A 20,240-nucleotide genomic window follows, 5' to 3' on the forward strand; every position below is an offset into this window, starting at 1 on the left:
AGACTTCAAAGAAACATACATACATATTTTATTAATCTAAGAATATCTAATTGACTTCTAAAATGGAGTATAGTTATGTTATCAAATTGTTTTTAAAAATTCCTGAACTTTGTGTGCTGCAATACATTTGCTGCTTGCTGTCAACATGTGTTTGATTTCTTTGAGTATAGCTTTCAAGTAAGAGTGGTTCATGTTTCATAAAAGTAATAATTTAAAAATAAAAAATATGTTTTCTATGGGTATTTAACATTGAATAAGTGTGGCTCACAAAAATAATAAATGAATAAATTTAAACATTTCTGATATCATCATGTAAACTACAAACTTTGGTAACAGTATTTTTGCTAATAAAGAATAGCTACGGGTTTGTTTTCCCATAAAATAATATTTTTGTCTTTTTTTTAAGGTGAAAATGCTGATATTTAGATTGTAAACTCTTTAGGGAAGGAATCATATTGGGGTGTGGGGTGCGGTGTGGGGGTACAGTGCTTTACACAACGAGAGCTCAAACCTTGATTCTAGGTATTGTTGCAATAAAAATATTTAAATGTTAATAAAATAAAATATGTCCCTGTGTTGCTTCCTTTCTAACAGGTCTATGGAAATGCAGGATCTAACCAGTCCTCATAATCTTGTTGGAAGCAGTGATAATCCGAGTAGTTCCAAACTGGATAAATCTAATCTCAGCAGCACATCCATCACAACAAATGGAACAGGAGGTAAGCGTAAGAAGACATCATCAATGCACAGAAAGTTGTTATATGTCCTTTTTCTATTTTTAATAAACTTGTTTAAGTTTAGCATTTCAATTTAGTGATGAGCATAAGGCTTATAGATAGATAGATATCAGCCCTCAGCAAAAAAGATGAACAATAGAACATTCTGAATTTGTACAGTTGTTTCCATTTAATTCAACAACTTGAAACTGAATGAGGAAAGACATGGGGTCTGGAGACCCAGTTGTCTGCAAGTATTGAAAGTATAACATGAATAATGGTTGTACCATACCAGTCTTTCTCAAATCTTCATTGTATATTGCTCAAACCATAGAAGTCCTAGAAAGAAACCTTGTCAGGTCATCTAGTCCAGCCCTCTGCACTGTATACCAAGTATACGAAAACCATCTCTGATAGGTGTGTGTCTAACCTGTTCTTTAATGACTACTACTCATTACTTAAATTATTACTTAAATGATTACTGTTCCATGTACCTCTATAAAGACATTGCTGAAGTTTAGATCAATCAGAGTTATGATGTTTCAATGCTGCTAATGGATTTTGCTGCCCTTGGTCTGGTGAACAGTCTGAATGTGACACTTCACAGTGTGAGCAAGGGTGTCAGAATATAAGGTGAAATCCTGGCCCCTGTTGTGTCGGTGAGTGTTGTGCCATTGATTTCAACAGAGCCAGGATTTCACCCACGGTTCTTAGATTTTGTACATTAGTGTGCACTACACTTGTATTTTAGCATTTTATACCAAAATATTGGTCATCCAGTTCTTTCTTCCCACAATATAAAAAGTTTTATTCACTTCTCTGTATGCAAAAATTCCATTAATGTCTGTGAAAATTTACATGTGAGCATGGAGGGAATAGACCTCTCTAGTGATATCTTTAAGATTCAGTATATTCACATTTAAAAACCAAATAGCAATATTCCAGAATAAGGAGGGGCTGAAACTAGACCCTTAAGAGCACTAATAATTATATGTGTATATTTTACTTAAATAAACCAGCTAGAATAGTACTCACAAAAGCAATACCATGCAGCTAAAGACTAGGCTCAAAGTGCAAAAACACCTACTGGCATTGAAGAATATTCATGTATATTGAGCAGACATTCAGACAATGAACCATTATACTATTCCCATTCTCAGGAGACAACATGACTGTTTTAAATACTGCTGACTGGTTGCTGAGTTGCAGCACTCCCTCTTCTGCAACAAGTATGAGAGATCATGGTACAGTGCATGTGTGTGACTTTGTGGCTCCATGACTGCTGTGTTACATTTATCTTCTTTTGTTTCATTCTTTTGTTCTGTAGTTTAGAATATTTTTATGTGATTTCCTACTTCTTAGAGTCCTTTTGCAGAGTTGGAAAACCAGAAAGAAGCAGTAACAAACATTTATTTTACCCTATTTGTTAAGCCATTTCACTAGTAACAAGAATTTTAATTGTCCTAGAATGAGGTTAACTGTATACATCCTCATCATCTGATGGCATCGTTTTCAGAAAGGCTGAGCACCCACAGCTCTGATTGACATCATTGGGAGCTACGGATGCTCAGCTTCCCTTGAAGCCAGATTGTTTTTTTCCACAGAATGTCCATTTATCTTTTTTTATTTTTAGGTACTATATTACATGCTTACCTGAGCACAAATCAAGGTTGTAAAATGTAGCATAGTTATAATTTAAAACATATATATGTTTACAAACATTTTTATGATCCTACAGCCAGTTACTAACACTTATTCCTTCCTCCCATATGTATTATTATGATTTACTTTTCATTGTAGTAGAATCTAGGGGCCCAATTGTAGATCATGGTTGTACTGTGGTACGATAAAAACGTATAAGAAAATGATGGTCTCTGCCTCAAAGAGATTACAATCTGAATTTAATTTAAATGCGGATATGCATGGTAGTAACTGTTTACAGGATTGGGTTGAGAGGCATATACCTGTTTTCAAAGGGGTATCAACCTAGACTTTTAAATTTGCAATTGCAATTTTGTGCACACAAAACTGTGCAACTAGATTTATACACAAATTAGTCATACTTCTGCTTAAACAAAAATGCAGGCCTTTACACTTACAATTACATGTGGAAATACAAAGTATGTCATTATTGCAGAGTTAACTCAGGCTCTTACTTGCGTCTGTTACAACACCTCCGCCCGACACACACAAAGCTGTCTAACTGGCTTGTCTGCAATATTGGCTAAATCATGGATGCTGCTTTCACTCAGGTTGGAAATCTATCCACTTTGCACTGAGGACTCCATATAAATAGGATGATCAGATGTCCCGATTTTATAGGGACAGTCCTGATTTTGGGGTCTTTTTCTTACATAGGCTCCTATTACCCCTCACCCCCATCCCGATTTTTCACATTTGCTGTTTGGTCACCCTAAGTATAAATCACTCAAGTGCTGGTAGTTCTCCAGTGCCTTCCTACATTTCCTGTCATGTGCACAGAAGGACAGACGAGTTCTCTCATAATTCATTGTGAAAGAATCATAGAGTGGCTCATCTTACAGCAAGACAAATCACCATGGGATATGCCCCCAGAAGTCCGCATCATACCTGAGTGAGTGCAGTACCAGCGAGGACACAGAAACATGGGTTGGGCTTTGCAGTATGGCTGCTCACACCCAAGTGAGGCTAACGCAGGTGCTCAGACCCAGGTGCCGATCACCTAGGGTGGCCACTCTCATGTTCCTGGAATACTGGACATTCTGGCAATTCCTGCTTGCCCCAACCAGGTTTCAGAGCCGTAGCCATGTTAGACTGTATCAGCAAAAACAACTAGGCATCCTTATGGCACCTTAGAGACTAACATGTATTTGGGCATAAGCTTTCGTGGGCTAAAATCCACTTTATCAGATGCATGGAGTGAAAAATACAGTAGGCAGGTATAAATATACAGCACATGAAAAGATGGCAGTTGCCTTACCAAGTTGGGGGTCAGTGCTAATGAGGCCAATTCCATCATGGTGGATGTGGCCCATTCCCAATGGTTGACAAACAAGTGTGAGTATCAACAGAGGGAAAATCACTTTTGTAGTGACCCAGCCATTCCCAGTCTTTATTCGGGCCTAATTTGATGGTATCAAGTTTGCAAATTAATTCCAGCTCTGCAGTTTCTCGTTGAAGTCTGTTTTTGAAATTTTTTTTGTTGAAGAATGGTGACTTTTAAATCTGTTATTGAGTGTCCAGGGAGATTGAAGTGCTCTCCTACTGGTTTTTGAATGTTACAATTCTTGATGTCTGATTTGTGTGCATTTTTGTGTAGAGACTGTCCGGTTTGGCCAATGTACATGGCAGAGGGGCATTGCTGGCACTTGATGGCATATATCACATTGGTAGATGTGCAGGTAAACGAGTCCCTGATGGTGTGGCTCATGTGGTTAGGTCCTATGATGGTGTCCCTTGAATAGATGTGCGGACAGAGTTGGCAACACAGTTTGTTGCAGGGATTGGTTCCTGGAGTAGTGTTTCTTTGTGTGGTGTGTAGTTGCTGGTGAGTATTTGCTTCAGGTTGTGGGTCTGTCTGTAAGCGAGGACTGGCCTGTCTCCCAAGGTCTGTCAGAGCGAGGGATCATCCTCCAGGATAGGTTGTAGATCCTTGATGATGCGCTGGAGAGGTTTTAGTTGGGGGCTGTAGGTGATGGCTAGTGGCATTCTGTTACTTTCTTTGTTGGGCCTGTCCTGTAGTAGGTGTCTTCTGGGTTCTCTTCTGGCTCTGTCAGTCTGTTTCTTCACTTCCCCAGGTGGGTACTGTAGCTTTTAAGAACGTTTGATAGAGATCCTGTAGGTGTTTGTCTCTGTCTGAGGTAGTGGAGCAAATGCAGTTGTATCTTAGAGCTTGGCTGTAGACAATGGATCGTATGATGTGGTCTGGATGAAAGCTGGAGGCATGTAGGTAAGTATAGCGGTCAGTAGGTTTCTGGTATAGGGTGGTGTTTATGTGACCATTGTTTATTTGCACTACAGTGTCCAGGAAGTGGATCTCTTGTGTGGACTGGTCCAGACTGAGATTGATGGTGGGGTGGGGTGGAAATTGTTGAAATCATGGTGGAATTCCTCAAGGGCTTCTTTTCCATAGGTCTAGATGATGAAGATGTCATCAATGTAGCGCAAGTAGAGTAGGGGCATTAGGGCATGAGAGCTGAGGAAGCGTTGTTCTAAATCAGCCATAAAAATGTTGGCATACTGCGGGGCCATGCAGATACCCATAGCAGTGCCACTGACTTGAAGGTATAAATTGTCCTAAAATGTGAAATAGTTGTGAGTGAGGACAAATTCACAAAGCTCAGCCACCAGGTCTGCCATGGCATTATCGGGGATACTGTTCCTGACGCCTTGTAGTCTATCTGTGTGTGGAATGTTGGTGTAGAGGGCTTCTACAGCCATAGTGGCCAGAATGGTGTTTTCTAGAAGACCACCAATGGATTGTAGTTTCCTCAGGAAGTCAGTGGTGTCTCGAAAATAGCTGGGAGTGCTGGTAGCATACGGCCTGAGGAGAGAGTCCACATAGCCAGACAATCCTCCTGTCAGGGTTCCAATGCCTGAGATGATGGGGCGTCCAGGATTCCCAGGTTTATGGCTCTTGGGTAGCAGATAGAATACCCCTGGTTGGGGTTCTAGGGGTGTGTCAGTGTAGATTTGTTCCTGTGCTGCTTCAGGGAGTTTCTTGAGCAGATCGTGCAATTTATTTTGGTACCCCTCAGTGGGATCAGATGCCCCAACCAGGGTGATCTTGTATGCATGGTGCATTCCGTTTTCAAGAGCACCCACCCCCCACCAGCTGCACATGTGGCCATGCCGGCAGGAATGGAGCAACATGCTTTTCAAAATGGTAATTCCTATCCAATACTGCAGAAAACCACTTCTGGTTTTGTCCCACTACCAGACGGGGCAAATCTCTCAAAAAGAGAACCGTCCTGTATAAAACCAGACACATGGCCTCCTTGTGATCACCTGATTTAACTCTGTAATGAAGACGTACCCTTAGAGGCTGATTTTTAAAGTTTAACTGAGCCAAATTTTCAAACCCTTTCTGTGAAGTTGGATTTTCATGCTTTGGTCACTTGAGTTCTTTGCATTTACAGATATAGGTCAGTGTTGAGGCCCACTGAAAATACAGTCCCATATGGTATCCATTTTAAGTAATGAAACCCATTTTTGTATTGTATATTGTATAATTTAAATATCTCAACATAATGTGTAAATTGTTCTTAGTACGCACACAAATTCCAACCATAATCTGTTATTCTGAAGGGCCCCATCCTGCAGAATATGACACACATGCTTAACTTTGCAGGTTTGGGACCAAAGTTAATAAGATTTCAGAAAGTTGACTTTTAAAAAAAGAAGTTTGAAATGACTCTGTATATGCAAGTCAGCCACATTAAGATATTACAAAAATATCTTATATGTGTTCCATGGAGGAAGTGCTGTGCCAGAATAAATGGCTTACTGTGCGGGTTAGACAGCTATGTGAAACAGTAATGCATTAGTCTGATTATGGAATATCTCATCTATTCTAATCTGTTATTTTAGTAGGTAGAGGTGAAGGAAAAAGTACATTGCCACATACAGCTTAATTCCTAACTAAGCAGCAAGAGGGAAATCCAGTGGGCAGGTACATGCTATCCTGGGAGGTGCTCAGTCTAGTACATAGGTTCTCCTTTGAATCCCATTCACTCAGAGGGCAGTTGGATCACTAGTCCAATGCCTTTTAGATCTCTGTGTCTTGTTGGTAGGGCCTCTTTATGTTCCCACTGCCTAGCTGCATCTGTGGTTGCATAGTATTTGCTTGGCAAACTGTGTGATAGAGTATATGCCACACCTACTAAATTATGACATTGGATGTGGATGGCTGCCCTTGGTCTGTTCCCTTCATGTATTTTCCTCACTCCCATCAATCTCAAATGTTCTGTAATTATCTTTCTCTGCCAGCCCAGTTATACTTGGTCAGGTCCCAGCTAATGATAACCCATCCCAGCATGTACCCTTCCATGGTTGCTTCTGGACTCTGTAGTGAGATGTCTTGCACTGGAGTCACAGGCTGCTTCTCCCATTCCAGTCAGAGTATAGCATCCCACCCTAACTCCCACATCTGGAAAGGCTGCTTGGCTATCCTGACTTTTTCCCAACCCTCTACTACTGGTTTTGGGAGATACTTTGTGTAGCCTATCATTTCCATTGGTCTTTGAGCAACATCCTCACTGCTTGTCAGCTACTTCTCTCCATTATCACTGGGATCTCCCACAGCAATTTAAGGTTTTCTAGGAAAGTCCTCAGGCATGGATGTTATGTGAAAGGAGAGCATCAGACATCTGGTTAACGGCCTTGGACACGTCTCTGAACTGACCCTTTAAAAGAGCCATACTCACCTGTTCTCATTGGCCCCTCCTCTCCCTGATCTGCGGTCGCTTTCAAGTAGAGTAGAACTTCAGAGTTACAAACACCTCGGGAATGGAGGTTGTTCATAACTCTGAACAAAATGTATGATTGTTCTTTCAAAAGTTTACAACTGAACATTGACATAATACAGCTTTACTATGCAGAAGAAAAATGCTGCCTTTTAACCATCTTAATTTAAATGAAACAAACACAGAAACAATTTCCTTACCTTGACATCTTTTTTTAAACTTTCCCTTTATTTTTTTAGTAGCTTACGTTCAACACAGTACTGTACTGTGTAGTATTTGCTTTTTTCCCTCTCTGCTGCCTACTTGTGTACTTCCAGTTCCAGATGAGGTATGTGGTTGACAGGTCAATTCGTGATTCTGAAGTTCTACTGTATAGGGGAGGAGAACAGTAGTAGAATCTGCTGCCCATCTGATTATATCATTTTGCATTCTCAGTCTTTAAAATATAGCTTAGTTGTTAAAAAATGAAACTTTGCGGGTCATTAGTTCTTCTTGGAGTGCTTGCTCATGTTGATTCCATTCTAAGTGTGTATGTACCCACATGCACAGTCATCAGAGACTTTTGCCTTACTGGTATCCGTAGGGTCGGCTGTGTCACCCGCTTGAGTGTCGCACTCATGCATCGGTGTATCAGGCGCCGCTTACCCTACGCCCTCTCAGTTCCTTCTTACCGCCCGTGACATTTGGTCGGAGCACCTTGTCTTGCATTGCAAGAGTGTTAGCGGGTCTTTCAGCCCATTGTTCTGTCTCCTTTATAGTTAGTTCTTAGGTATTTAGTTTCACCATTAAGTCAAGTATTAGATAATAGTTTCAGTAGTTAGAGTCCCAACTAGGACTTTGCTGCGGAACGAATGCCCTGTTCCCCAGGCTTCAAGCCATGTTCATCATGTACCTGGCCAATGCCCATTACTGATCCCCATGATAGCTGTTGGAAGTGTCTGGGGGAATCACAAAGAAGAGACAAGTGCAGGATCTGCAAAAACTTTCAGCCTTGAACTCATAAGGAGCGGGATATCCACTTGAGGGCCATCCTCATGGAGGCTGCACTTCCTCCTGCCTCGAAGCCCTTCTGGTCGGACTCCATGCGTAGCACTTTGGTACCAGAACCCACCTGGCACCGTTCCCCCTTGCCGGTGCCTAAGAACTGGCTGAAGCCCAAGGGCCCGTCAGCACCACAGGACAAGGGGGAGTCAGGCAAAGTACCCATATTAAACCACGGCCTAGGATCCTGGCACCGCAGCTTCAGTCTCCAGGTAGAAGACTCCGGTCTCTAACACCAAGGTCGTCACCTACGAGGCATGGGATGCCCGAGTCATGATGCCGATCCCCATACCTGCAGTACCACCAGGCCTCCCACCGGAGATCACCACACTACATATCCCCATCACTTAAGCAGTCTCCCCCCACTCCATCCCCCCCCACGGCATCGATCCCCCTCAATGCAGGATTGTTCCTGGTCGTGACACCGGTCTCTGACTCCCTGGTACCATTCTTTGGGCAGGCACCATTCCTCGCCCTTTCCTTACTGTTTGCTGACAAGGGTCAGCTGACAGACTCAGGCATCTACAGTGGTCCGAGCTGGAGGGAGAGTTCAGCCTCTCACCTACGAGAGCCGAATCGCCAACGACCTGCAAGATGGCCCTGGTAGCAGGGGCAGTGGCCCACACAGTGGCAGTACTGGAGCCCATGGGGTGTACCCATCATGCCAGTCCAGTACTCCCACTGTTCCTCTCAGGCCGCATCGGACAAACTGCCTCCAGCCCAGCCAGCACCAGCATCAGAGCACAGTGCCATCAACAAAAGGGACAGGCAAGGCCAGGCCAGTGGCAAACCCAAAAATAAAGACACCAAGAGACTGGACTTAATTGGCAGAAAAATTTATTCAACAGCCAGCAGCAATTTTGGGTGTCTAACCATCAGGCCCTGCTAGGCAGGTAAAACTTCAACTTCAACTCCATCAGCAAGTTCAAGGAGGGCCTCCCACAGGACCAAGCCCAGGAGTTTGTCACCTTAGTGGACGAGGGCAAAGCAGTGGCCAGAGGCGCCCTCCAGATGGCCTGCGATGCTACGGACTTGGCGGTGGTCAAGAGGCACAGCTCCTGGTTACAATCCTCCAGGCTGTCCCCGGAGGTGCAGACTGTCCTTCAGGATCTCCCATTTGAGGGAGCAGGGCTCTTCTTGGAGCTGACTGATGCACAGCTCCACAGTGTTAATGACTCCTGTGCCACCCTCCAGTCCTTGGGCCTGCACACCCCTCAAGAGATTAGAAAGCCATTTCGGCCTCCACCTCGTCTGCCTCTGTCAAGGTCATGGGGTGTCCCCCGGTCCACCTCCTACAGAGAAAAGGAAAAAGACAAGGGGTTTAAGCCATGCCAGCCTTCATCTTCCCGCTCCTCTGCCCAACCTGGCCCCTCCAGAGACCAGGGCAGCCAGAAATGGGTATTTTGAGACTGTGCCCAAGGACGATGCCCCAGCCACTGCCCAGGATCGACCCCCCCGCCCCCACACACACACACACTTTTTCCTCGACCATCTACACCCCTTCTGGTCGGCCTGGTCGCAGTTGACCTCGGACTGTTTGGTGCTCGACACAATTTCTTTGGGCTACTGTAGCGAAGCGAAGACTCCTCGGTGCAGTGCCTCCTGCTGGTTGTCTGGGAATTAGCTCTTTCCAGCCTTCAGAGTGCCCTCTGCAGGCTGGTGTCTCGCCCACCGCTGGCCCCGTGTTCCTCCCGGATCCCGATGCCCTTTACCCTGGGGTTCTCCCCCAACAATACCCCTACTCTGGGTCTCCCCTCCCAGGGGAACCCCCAGCCCTCTATCCCCACCTTGCCTCAGTGGCTACTGCCAGTCCTCATCTAGCCCCTGCTCACTGGGGCAGACTGCAGTCTGTAATGGCCACTCATCATTGGCAAGAGGTTAGGACCAGATGCCTCTGCCTATTTCCAGGTTGCCCCTCTGCAGCCCAGTACCTTTCTGGGCCTTTACCAAGGCCTGCAGCCTGGGGGTTTACCTGGAGCTCACCAGCTCCCTTTGCCCTTCCCCAGCACTGCTCCGCTTAAGGTACCTCCCTCTCAGCTAACTACCCTTCCCACTCCAGGGCTAGAGTGAGACTCCTCCAGTTTCTGGCCCATAGTCCTCTTAAAAGGGCCAGCTGGGCGCTGATTAAGCCAGCTACACCTGTGGTCAGCTACATAGCCAGCTTCCCCCAGCTGTTCTTAATCCCTTTTCCCAGCCGCAGCCCTCTCCAGGGCTGTTTTTACTATTGGCTCCCCCAGGCAGCCCTCTCCCAGGGCTGTTTTAATCTCTTCAGGGTCGGTGCAGGGTGACCGCTCCACTACAGCTCCACTCTGCAATTCATGGCCGATGACCTCCCCCTTTCCCTGTCTCTCTTCAGGGACCCTTCGTATGAGCATCTACTAGTGCAAAAGGTCGAGAACTTCCTGCGCCGGGGGGCGGTGGAGGAGGTCCCTCCAGACATGAGAGGGAAAGGGCTCTACTCCTATTATTTCCTAATCCTGAAAGCAAAAGGAGGCCTCAGACCCATTCTAGACCTGTGACATCTCAACAAGTCCCTCAAGAGGAATTAAAGTTCCATATGGTCTCCCTAGCCTCCATTATCCCCTCCCTGGATCTGGGAGACTGGTACGTCACCCTCTACTTCAAGGTTGCATATTTCCATTTTTCCATTTTCCCAGGGCCCAGGGGTTTCCTCTATTTTTTGTTGGGCCACCGCCATTTTCAATTGACGACGCTGCCCTTCTGCCTCTCGTCGGCACCAAGAGTGTTTACGAAGTGTATAGAGCCAGTGGACGCTTACCTGAGGCACAATGGCATGCAGATTTACCCGTACCTTGACGACTGGTTAATAAAAGGTCCATCCCAGGATCAGGTACAGCATCATCTTGACCAGGTTTGCTCCACCTGTCGCAACTTGGGGCTGTTAATAAATAAGACGAAGTCGACCTTAGTACGGACGCAGCACATAGAGTTCATTGGAGCAGTTCTCGACTCTATCCAGGCCAGGACTTTCCCCCCCGAGGCCTGGGTAGATGGGGGACCTGATCTCATGTATACAAACTCACCGTCTTCCCATCGCTCATACGTGCCTGTGGCTGTTGGGCCACATGGCAGCCTGTACTTACGTGGTTCGGGATGCGCAACTCCACCTCAAGCTGCTGACCATGCCTGTGGTGTGGCTGGCATCTTTCTATATCCCCAACAGACACAGCATGTACCGTGTAGTCAAAGTCATGGACCGCGTTCATTTGTCACTTGCATGGCGGCAAAAACCTGCATGGAGGGCTCCCACCCGCCGTCGGTTACACTTGTCTTCAATGCTTTGGACTTGGGGTGGGGAGCCCACCTCGGTGATCTCAGCATGTAAGGTCTTTGCTCCCGCCTTGATTGTTCACTACACATCAATGTCAGGGAGCTCAGAGTGGTCTGCTTGGCCTGCCACGCCTTCCTACCTCACTAGAAGAGCAGGCTGGTCCAAGTCCTGACGGACAATACAGAGGCTATATTCTATATCAACAAGCAAGGTGGAGCCAGGTCATCTGCCCTTTGCCAGGAAGCCTTCAGGCTTTGGGACTTCTGTGTGCAATACGACATCCATCTTGTAGCCGCGCACCTGCCTGGGGCTAGGAATGCCTTAGCGGGACCTTCAGGCCTCGCCACGAGTTGTCTCTCCGTCCTGGAGGTGGTCAGCATCATCTTCCACAGGTGGGGTACTCCCCAGGTGCACCTGTTTGCATTCAGGTACAACAGGGACTGTCACGTTTTCTGCATCTTTTGGGGGTCTGACAGAAGCTCTCTATTGGATACTTTTCTGTTACCATGGTCAGGGACTCTGATGTACATCTTTCCCCCAGTTCTGTTGATCCACAGAGGTGGTTTAAATACTGGCCCTCAAATAAAGGCATTTGGCCCAAGCAGGCTTTTCTGCAGTTAATTCTGGATTACCTTCTGCACCTCAAGCTCCAAAGCCTGTCCCTGTCTTCCATTAAGGTCCATCTAGCTGCTAGTTCAGCTTTCCATCTGCTGCTAGAGGGCAGGTCAGTTTTTGCCCATGACATGACTTCCAGGTTCCTCAAGGGCCTCGAGCTCCTCTACCCGAACATCAGGCACCCAGTCCCTCCTAAATCTCATATTATCCAAGCTCATGGCACCCCCCTTCAAGCCTCTGGCTTCCTGCTCTCTTCTCCTCCTTTCTTGGAAGATTGTGTTCTTGGTTACAATAACTTCAGCCCGCAGGGTCTCTGAGATTAGGGCACTTACCTATACAGTCTTTTACAAGGACAAGGTCCAACTGCATCCACACCTGGCCTTCCTGCGCAAAGTGGTCTCCCCGTTTCATATAGGCCAGGACATTTATCTGCCCGTCTTTTTTCCAAAGCCACATAAGAGGGAGGAGGAGCGTTGGCTGCATTCCCTAGATGTTAGAAGTGCGCTGGCCTTCTACATTGAATGGACCAAGCCATTCCACAAGTTTACACAGCTGTTCATCGCAGTGGCCAACAGAATGAAAGGTCGTCCAGTGTCTGCCCAAAGAATTTCTTCTTGGATCACTGTTTCCATTCGCTACTGCTACGACCAAGTGAAGGTGCCACCTCCAGCGACTGTCACCACCCACTCAACCAGGGTGCAAGTCTCTCTACGGAAGCTTTCCTAGCCCAAGTGCTTATCCAGGACATCTCTCGGGCAGCCACCCTAGTCATTTGTCCACACGTTCGCATCCCATTACGCTTACCCAGCAGGCCAAGGACGATGCTGGGTTTGATAGAGCAGTACTAGAAGCCACTAGGCTGTGAACTCCGAGTCCACCTCTGAAGATTCTACTTACTAGTCACCTAGAATGGAATCGACCTAAGCAAGCTCTCGAAGAAGAAACGGTTATCTACCTTTCATAACGGTTGTTCTTCGAAATGTGTTGCCCATGTCCATTCCATTACCCGCCCTCCTGCCCCTCTGTCAGAGTTGCCAGCAAGAAGGAACTGAGAGGGCATAAAGTCATCAGCGCCTGATGTACCGACGCATGAATGCAGCACTCAAGGGGTGCCACAGCTGACTCTACAAATACCGTTTAGACAAAAGTCTCTGATGACTATGCACATGGGCACGCACACACCTAGAATGGAATGGACATGAGTAACACATCTCAAAGAGCAACAGTTACGAAAGGTAGGTAACCATTTTCTCCAGAATGTGAGTCAGACATTTTGGCCATCTTAAGCCATTAAATCAAGTAAATAATTTATGTTGTAAAAGATGTTACTTGTTGGGAGCCACATTCTAGACTAGCTGTCACTGTTAGCAGCACTCCAATATATTTCCATCTGAGATATTTTTTATTTTTACTACTACTGTTTTGATTTTTTAATTCATGGTTTTAAAAAATAGGGCATCTGATTTATAATCTTTAAAGCAGTAATTCAGAATTATGGTTTGTAATTCAAATTTTTAGGTCACCCTGCTCCCCTTACGGGAATATATATTGTAGCAGTGTCAGAACATTATGTGATGCCACACACTGTATTCTGTGTGCTACAAAACCTAGGAAAAACATTGTGTGTTTAAATGGTGTGATCTTATATTTTGATCTCAACTTTAAATTTGATAGCTTTTTTTTTAAAGTTAAACTGGTTTTTGGTTAGTTTAATGCTGTTTTTTCATGGTTTAATTATGTGCAACATGAAAAATAAGGGCAGTATTCCAAAAGTCTAGCCATGCAGAGAAAAGGTCTTGATGACTTCCTTACTCTGATAAAATCTGAATGTAATAGACTAGAGCTGTTTAAAATCAAGGATATCTCAAAAGATATTTTCCATATGTATTGTTGACAAAATGTAATTCTAGCTTGGTATTTTCTATCAAATTAAATTAATCTGAGAGTTAGCGGAATGGGGGAAAGTGATTGTTTGACATGGAGAGGAAAACTTGGTGAATATTTGTGCCCAGGAAAGTGCGCTGCACATCACAATGGCTGGAGCTAGGGATAGTTCAGTACAATACTTTTCAACTCAGTATTTAGGCCCCAATTCAGGAAAGCAGTTAAGCACATATTAAGTGCTTTCCTGCATATCTATCAGTCTAGCTACAAGAGAAGAATGATGGTCCATTGGCTAGGGCATTAACCTAGGACTTGGGAGACGTGGGTTGAATTTCCTGCTCCTCTAGAGTCTGTGTATGACCTTGGGCAAAGAATTTAGCATCTCTGTGTCTCAGTTTTCCATCTGTAAAGCTGGGTTAATAGCATTTCCCTACTTTGTAGGGTGTTGTGAGAATAAATACATTAAAGATTTTGAGGTAGTCATAGACTACTGTGATATAGAGAGAGAAGAGGAGACTGTGGCAGTCGTAAAGGGACTGCAAAGGAGACCAAATTAGCAAGCTGCATACTTTCTGATACATGTAGAGACAGAGGTGCAAGCCCTGAGCCTCTTCGCAATTAAGTCAGTAAAAGGTGTTCCCTTTGACAGCACAGCTGTCATTTATGCAGCAGATAGCCCTAGGTTTTATTAGCATTAGCAGCAATGCAGGACAATCTTTTATGGAGAAAAGCTTTCCTTAATTTCTCATATGTATTGTATTTAGTATAAAAACACATTACCCAAATTTTGGCATACATTTCTTTTAATTCCAACTGCTTTCTCATTGCAAAAACTATTTATTATCAGAGCAGAGAAAAGTCAGTCCTTTTCCACATTTATATTTGAACCCCTCCATCTCTTGGAAATTATCTCAGGACAGAGATGCGGTGAAACATAGGATTTGATTTTAAAATATGTTGTTGCTGTTAATTTTTCTTTTTCTTTTTCTTTTTTTTATTCTTCAAAATTCTGGTGCTGTGGAACAATTTCTGTGGCCTTATGAAGAAGTAATTCTTTCTGTTGGGCACTTAAATTGATATCCCTAACATTGACATGTGCAGAGCAATCTCCATGACCCTGTTTTCCAGGATGGTGCAGTGGAGAACAGAAGGACCATTGGTAGAAGTGAACTATTTTGACCTCTCTCTCCCATCCTACACTGTGAAGCCAACCAACTACACTGCATTTGTTCAGGCTGTCCATTTGTTGGCACCCTTTAAAATGCACATTTTACATATTAAGTTTTACATAATTCCCATAAATAATCAAAAAGTAAATTTCCACTGTCCTTGTTTGAAATTTGCATGTATACACAATGTTCCAAATTCCATCCATATTTCCTGTAGTGTTGCTGTTAAGTATCAATCACCCAACTCACCCATATGCCTATGAAAGATCCATTATGGATGGGGGACAAAGGCAAGTGTGTGTAATTTTAAATAGCTATTATAGATCTCATAGCTTGTTCAGATAAAAGCCACCAAAGAATTTGGCTGAGATTTTGAAAGGGGCCTAAGGGAGTTAATTCCCCAATTCACTTATGACTTGTCAATATGGTGAAATCGATCAGCTGAATAATACTGATATAATTATACCGCTATTGTTCTGCTGGTAAATTTCTCAGTGTAAGCTCTTAAGTGTCTTTGAAAATTCCAGACTTTTTTGTTCTTAGAATTAAAATGGACGGTATACGACATGTCTAGTAAAACATACAAGGTGTGATTTTCATATGCACTTAGCCCCTCTATACCATTCTCACTGTGTAAAAGAGCCTTCTCATAAATGAAAATCAGGCCCCCAGTATTTATCAACTGGCAACTAATATATGATGTAAATATGCACATCTACCTAACTGTATGAGTGTTCTGAATGTAATTGTGGTGCAGCTATAATTTTTTATTTTCCTAGGGCAGCTTAGCCTCTAATAAAAGCGGAAGTCTATGTTGTACAATTATTTCTTAGCAAATTAATTAGAAGCTGGCTTTTCATGACTATCATTTGTGCGCTGCCTATAGATCTTTTCTTTTTCTTTTCTTTACTTTTCTTTTCTTTTTCTTTTTCTTTTTCCTTTGGGGAGAATAAGTCACCAATTTCAGTGTGGATTAGCTTTGAGGTAAGAAAAAAACACTGGGGTGGCAGAAAGCTTGCACTGTGAAAGCAGTATGCTGCTAGAAGAGAACAAAAACATACTGTACTGCCTCTCAAGCATAACTATTTTTTATGTGCTCTCCTCTCCTTCCTGTCCACTAGTTTTTGGAAATTGCTAGAATCAATTAGATTTAGATTGAAATTAATCCAGATAATTATAGCAGTCTTTCAAAGAGATACATAAATAGATGCATGTGTGGCCATTTCAGAAAGCGCAGTAGCAGACTGTTCTCATAAAATTCTAAACTTTTCAATCGCATGTCTGTTCTAGCTGGACTGCCACTCGTGACACTGGCATGAGGTCTCTGATGTAAATTTAGAAGTAAAATCTCATGTCTACTTATTCTTCTATGTGTAGTGTCTCTTCTTGCAGTCAAAACAGAGCCCATGAACAGCAGTGAAACAACCACCACCACCACAACTGGAGATGGATCGCTTGACACTTTTACTGGGTCAGGTAAAGCCATAATAAGATCACATGTTATGAGATACACACTAATGTAGCATTGTAACTTTCACTAATGAACATGTCAGTGCATGGAGGACACCTCTTAAACTTTGTGAAAGTTATAAAGTAGATTTTAATATCAAAGAGGAGTAATACCTTTTTTGAAAACACCTTAACTTGCAATTCTCATCAGCTGTGTTCTTAAGAAATGTATTTACTACAACCATTCTTGTGTGCAAGAATATTTAAGTAACAATGGTCACATACTGTAGCATTTTTTATAGTTTGTAGGCCCATATAATATCAGCAGGAGTGAGATAAAATTAGATTGTATTAGTATTAGCAATTATAATTTATAAAATGTAAATCTGAAGGCTATATTGCTTTAGTAATCCTAAACTTCACACCAATAGTGCTCATTAGCTGATGAGGCTGCCCTAAACTAACTTATCTATGGGTCTAAATATAAAGTATCTGTTTGATTCAATGTAAATAATCTTTTCTTCCCAGTCGGGTTCTGAAAAAAAACGCACATTATTTGTAAGTAGCTGCCTGAAAAGTATTAAAGATTACTGAAGTACAAGAAAATACATATTGTTTGCATTATAACACAAAATTGGATCTTGGTCATATTATTATTAATGCAGAGAAGAGAATAATTAATGGATCAGGCCCATTATGCCTGAGTTATCATGGCTCTTACAGCAGGCTGAGAATAATTTAACTTTGTTACTGAATGTAATATGTCCCCAGGGCTGTTTCCAGAACATATGTGTATACAATATAAAGGTTCAGGTCAGATGAAACTTTTTGTGAAATAATTCCAAAATGTTTAGTTTTGATTTTGATCTTTTTTCTTTGTTTAACCTTTTCTTTCTCTAATTAGTTTAAATTTTGAAACAAAAAGTCATTTCATTCAGGAAAACTGAAATTTTTTGTCTAAAAGAGGTCAAAACAAATCATTTAGACAACTTAACTTTTTTCAACTTTTTTTAAGTTGGGAGATTTGTCAAAATGGACTCTGTTTCATGGACAGTTTTGGTTTTGCCAAATCAGAATTTTTTAGACAAAAAAGCGATTAGTTGAAAAATTTTCAAACAGCAAAAAGAATTGTGATTTTTTTTATTGATAGTGTACATTTGTTGACCCATACTGTATATTTAAGAAATCTGGGCTTTACTCCATGTATTGCAAAGTCTAGGGCAAGAATTTCCAGAAGGGATGCTTAGTTATATTCCTAAATCCATATTTAGGCACCTAAATAAGGGCCTGATTTTCCAGTGTTGAGCACCCAGCAGCTACCATGAACTTCAAGAGGGTGAAGAGTGTTCTGTGTTTTTGAAAATCAGACCACTTATATGGTGGCTGCAATGAACCTGGGAATCTACATGTAGGCACTGATTTTTTAAAATCTTAGTGCCTATGTATTAAAGTAAAACGTGAGTCTACTCCCTGACTTGGGCCACAGAGTCAGATACAAAATGATTGAGGGGAAAGCACTATCAGGAGGGAAGACAGGCAGCCCTTCTGAACATGGTACAGACTTCTTCAGTCACTAGCTATTGTGGGGCCAATAATGAGTGAGTAGCACGTGCACATAGCTGCTTTTGGGGGGGGGCAGGCAGGGGGGAAATGCAGAGCTTTCAATGTGTTGTTTTTGTTATGTTTTAGTTTGAATTTTAGTTATTTTATCTGATAAAATACAGTAGTTACCTTGACACTATTTAAGGATGTGTGCATGTGGGTTTTTTTTAATGGCAGCTACCAGTAATTTTTCAAATATACCAGCTGAAACAATCAAAGAAATATTTTTTTCCATATTTTTTGTTGTTGTTTAGCATCTATGCCATAAAACTGGTCAAACCAGGCTGCCAAATTTGCAGTCAGAGGGATCCTGGCTTAAGGGGAAGGTGAATACAGTGGATCTAATTGTTCTTAAAGCAGCAAGGTGTTCTTATGAAAAGTATCAGCTGTTCGGAACACCCCACCACCTGAGAAAGTCATAATGTCAGTATTGCCCTATTGTTTTTAAAACAATGAAATCCATCATGAGGCATCCCCTCTTCTGGAGCAAAGTTTCCCTATGGATGCAGACTTGGCAGCCAGAGATAGCCAGCTCTAGGAAGGGGATTTGTGTGGGAGGGTGAAGAGGGAGGGGAAAAAATTCTGTGGATTGATAAAATGCCCAGGTCTGTGAGCTGAAATCATCTAATCTGTTAAATTAATATGAATAGATATAAGTATGTGACATTGGACCACAGTCAGGAGTATTTCCTACTCTCAGGAACCCTGATTCAGCACTTAAATACACACTTAAGCGCCATTAAAGGGACTTAATCAATGCTTAAAGTTATTTGTGCTTAAATGCTTTGTTCAGTAAGGATGGACTTAAGCATGTGCTTAAAAGCTTTCCTGAACTGAGGCCGGAGTGAAGTGACTGATGAATTCCCAGTGCTGAGACCAGTCTGAGAGTCCACCATTGTGCACTCTCTTTGTTTCGGGTATTCAACTGTTACACCCTATTTTCCTGACTTACAGACAGTAGACAATAGGCAGTGCTTTGGATCTGAGAAGAGGCTGAACAAGCCCTGCAGAATGTAGTGTATCCACTGCTGCTTGGCGACCTTATTGAACACTAGAAGTGATGAACAGATAGACTGTTCCGTGCTATATACCAGGGCAGGATTGGGTTTATAGTGTATTGAGAGTTGAGACTACATAGATGATTCTATAATAAATCCTCGTTTTCAAAGGTTAACATTTTGACTCTCTGAAATCACACTGGGATGAAACTTGCCAGCAAGCATGCATGCTAGTTACTTTTCATAACTATTTTACAGTCAGAAGTACCTGTGAACTTGACTTCAGTCATTAACTTTTTGATCTCATAATATAATTGCAAACTTAGAGCCAAGTAAAGGTTAAATAGCATAAATGCCACATATTAAAATAAATAGGAAATGTCACATCTCGGACTCAATAAACTAATGTTAATGGTGAAAGAAAAGCCGCTCAGTTCTAGTAAATTTAGAGTTAAACTCTCACAGACCCCTTAATTCAGCCTTTGGTATTACAATACATACCGAGTACTCTCTCAGAGGATTCCACAACGCTTTATGACATTACCACTGAAAAAATATTTCTCTCCCCGGTAAGATGTAACTAAGTAGACAAATCATTTCGTGCACCACTTCTACTGCAATAGGATGGTGTATCTGTAAAGAATTGGTTTTGGTATTTAATATTTTATAAAATCCAGGAAACTCTGTGATACTGTAGAGGGCTATATTGTGCAATACCAATGTACTGTACATGGGGCTGCAGGACACTGAGAAAGTTTAACTCCGAATTTTCTTGCTTTGACAAATTTGCCTTGACTGTAGCGTTAGTTCAGTATACAGTTTTGTGTTTAAATTGCTTGGAAAGTTAGGTGAATTTGAGAATTATTAACAATTGTAATGGAGTAGCAAGCAACTTCTAGGCTTTCCATCTTCATCCATTTTCAGTAAATATTTATTATACACAAAAAAAACTGGGGTTAGAAGAACATTATGATGGTTACAAAATCAAGCATTCAAAAGTTAGGAAATGGAGAATTCAGGTTGCCTGCACA

The 20,240-nt window shown here is 42.6% G+C and overlaps 1 protein-coding gene across 15 annotated transcripts in view; it reads left to right on the forward strand.

The window, feature by feature from the left end:
• Nucleotides 1-20,240, forward strand: part of EYA4 (EYA transcriptional coactivator and phosphatase 4) — a 231,677-nt gene that overhangs the window by 151,868 nt on the left and 59,569 nt on the right. For 8 of the 15 annotated variants that reach the window (XM_043510994.1, XM_043510995.1, XM_043510996.1 and 5 more), the window contains 2 exons: nt 595-719; nt 16,538-16,636. In XM_043510994.1, coding sequence (XP_043366929.1) covers nt 595-719; nt 16,538-16,636 — 224 coding nt within the window. The remainder of the gene's footprint in view (nt 1-594; nt 720-16,537; nt 16,637-20,240) is intronic. The other 7 variants (XM_043511000.1, XM_043510998.1, XM_043510999.1 and 4 more) reach the window with 2 other exon arrangements.

The sequence above is a fragment of the Dermochelys coriacea genome, chromosome 3, assembly GCF_009764565.3.
Source record: "Dermochelys coriacea isolate rDerCor1 chromosome 3, rDerCor1.pri.v4, whole genome shotgun sequence".
Lineage (NCBI taxonomy): Eukaryota > Metazoa > Chordata > Testudines > Dermochelyidae > Dermochelys > Dermochelys coriacea.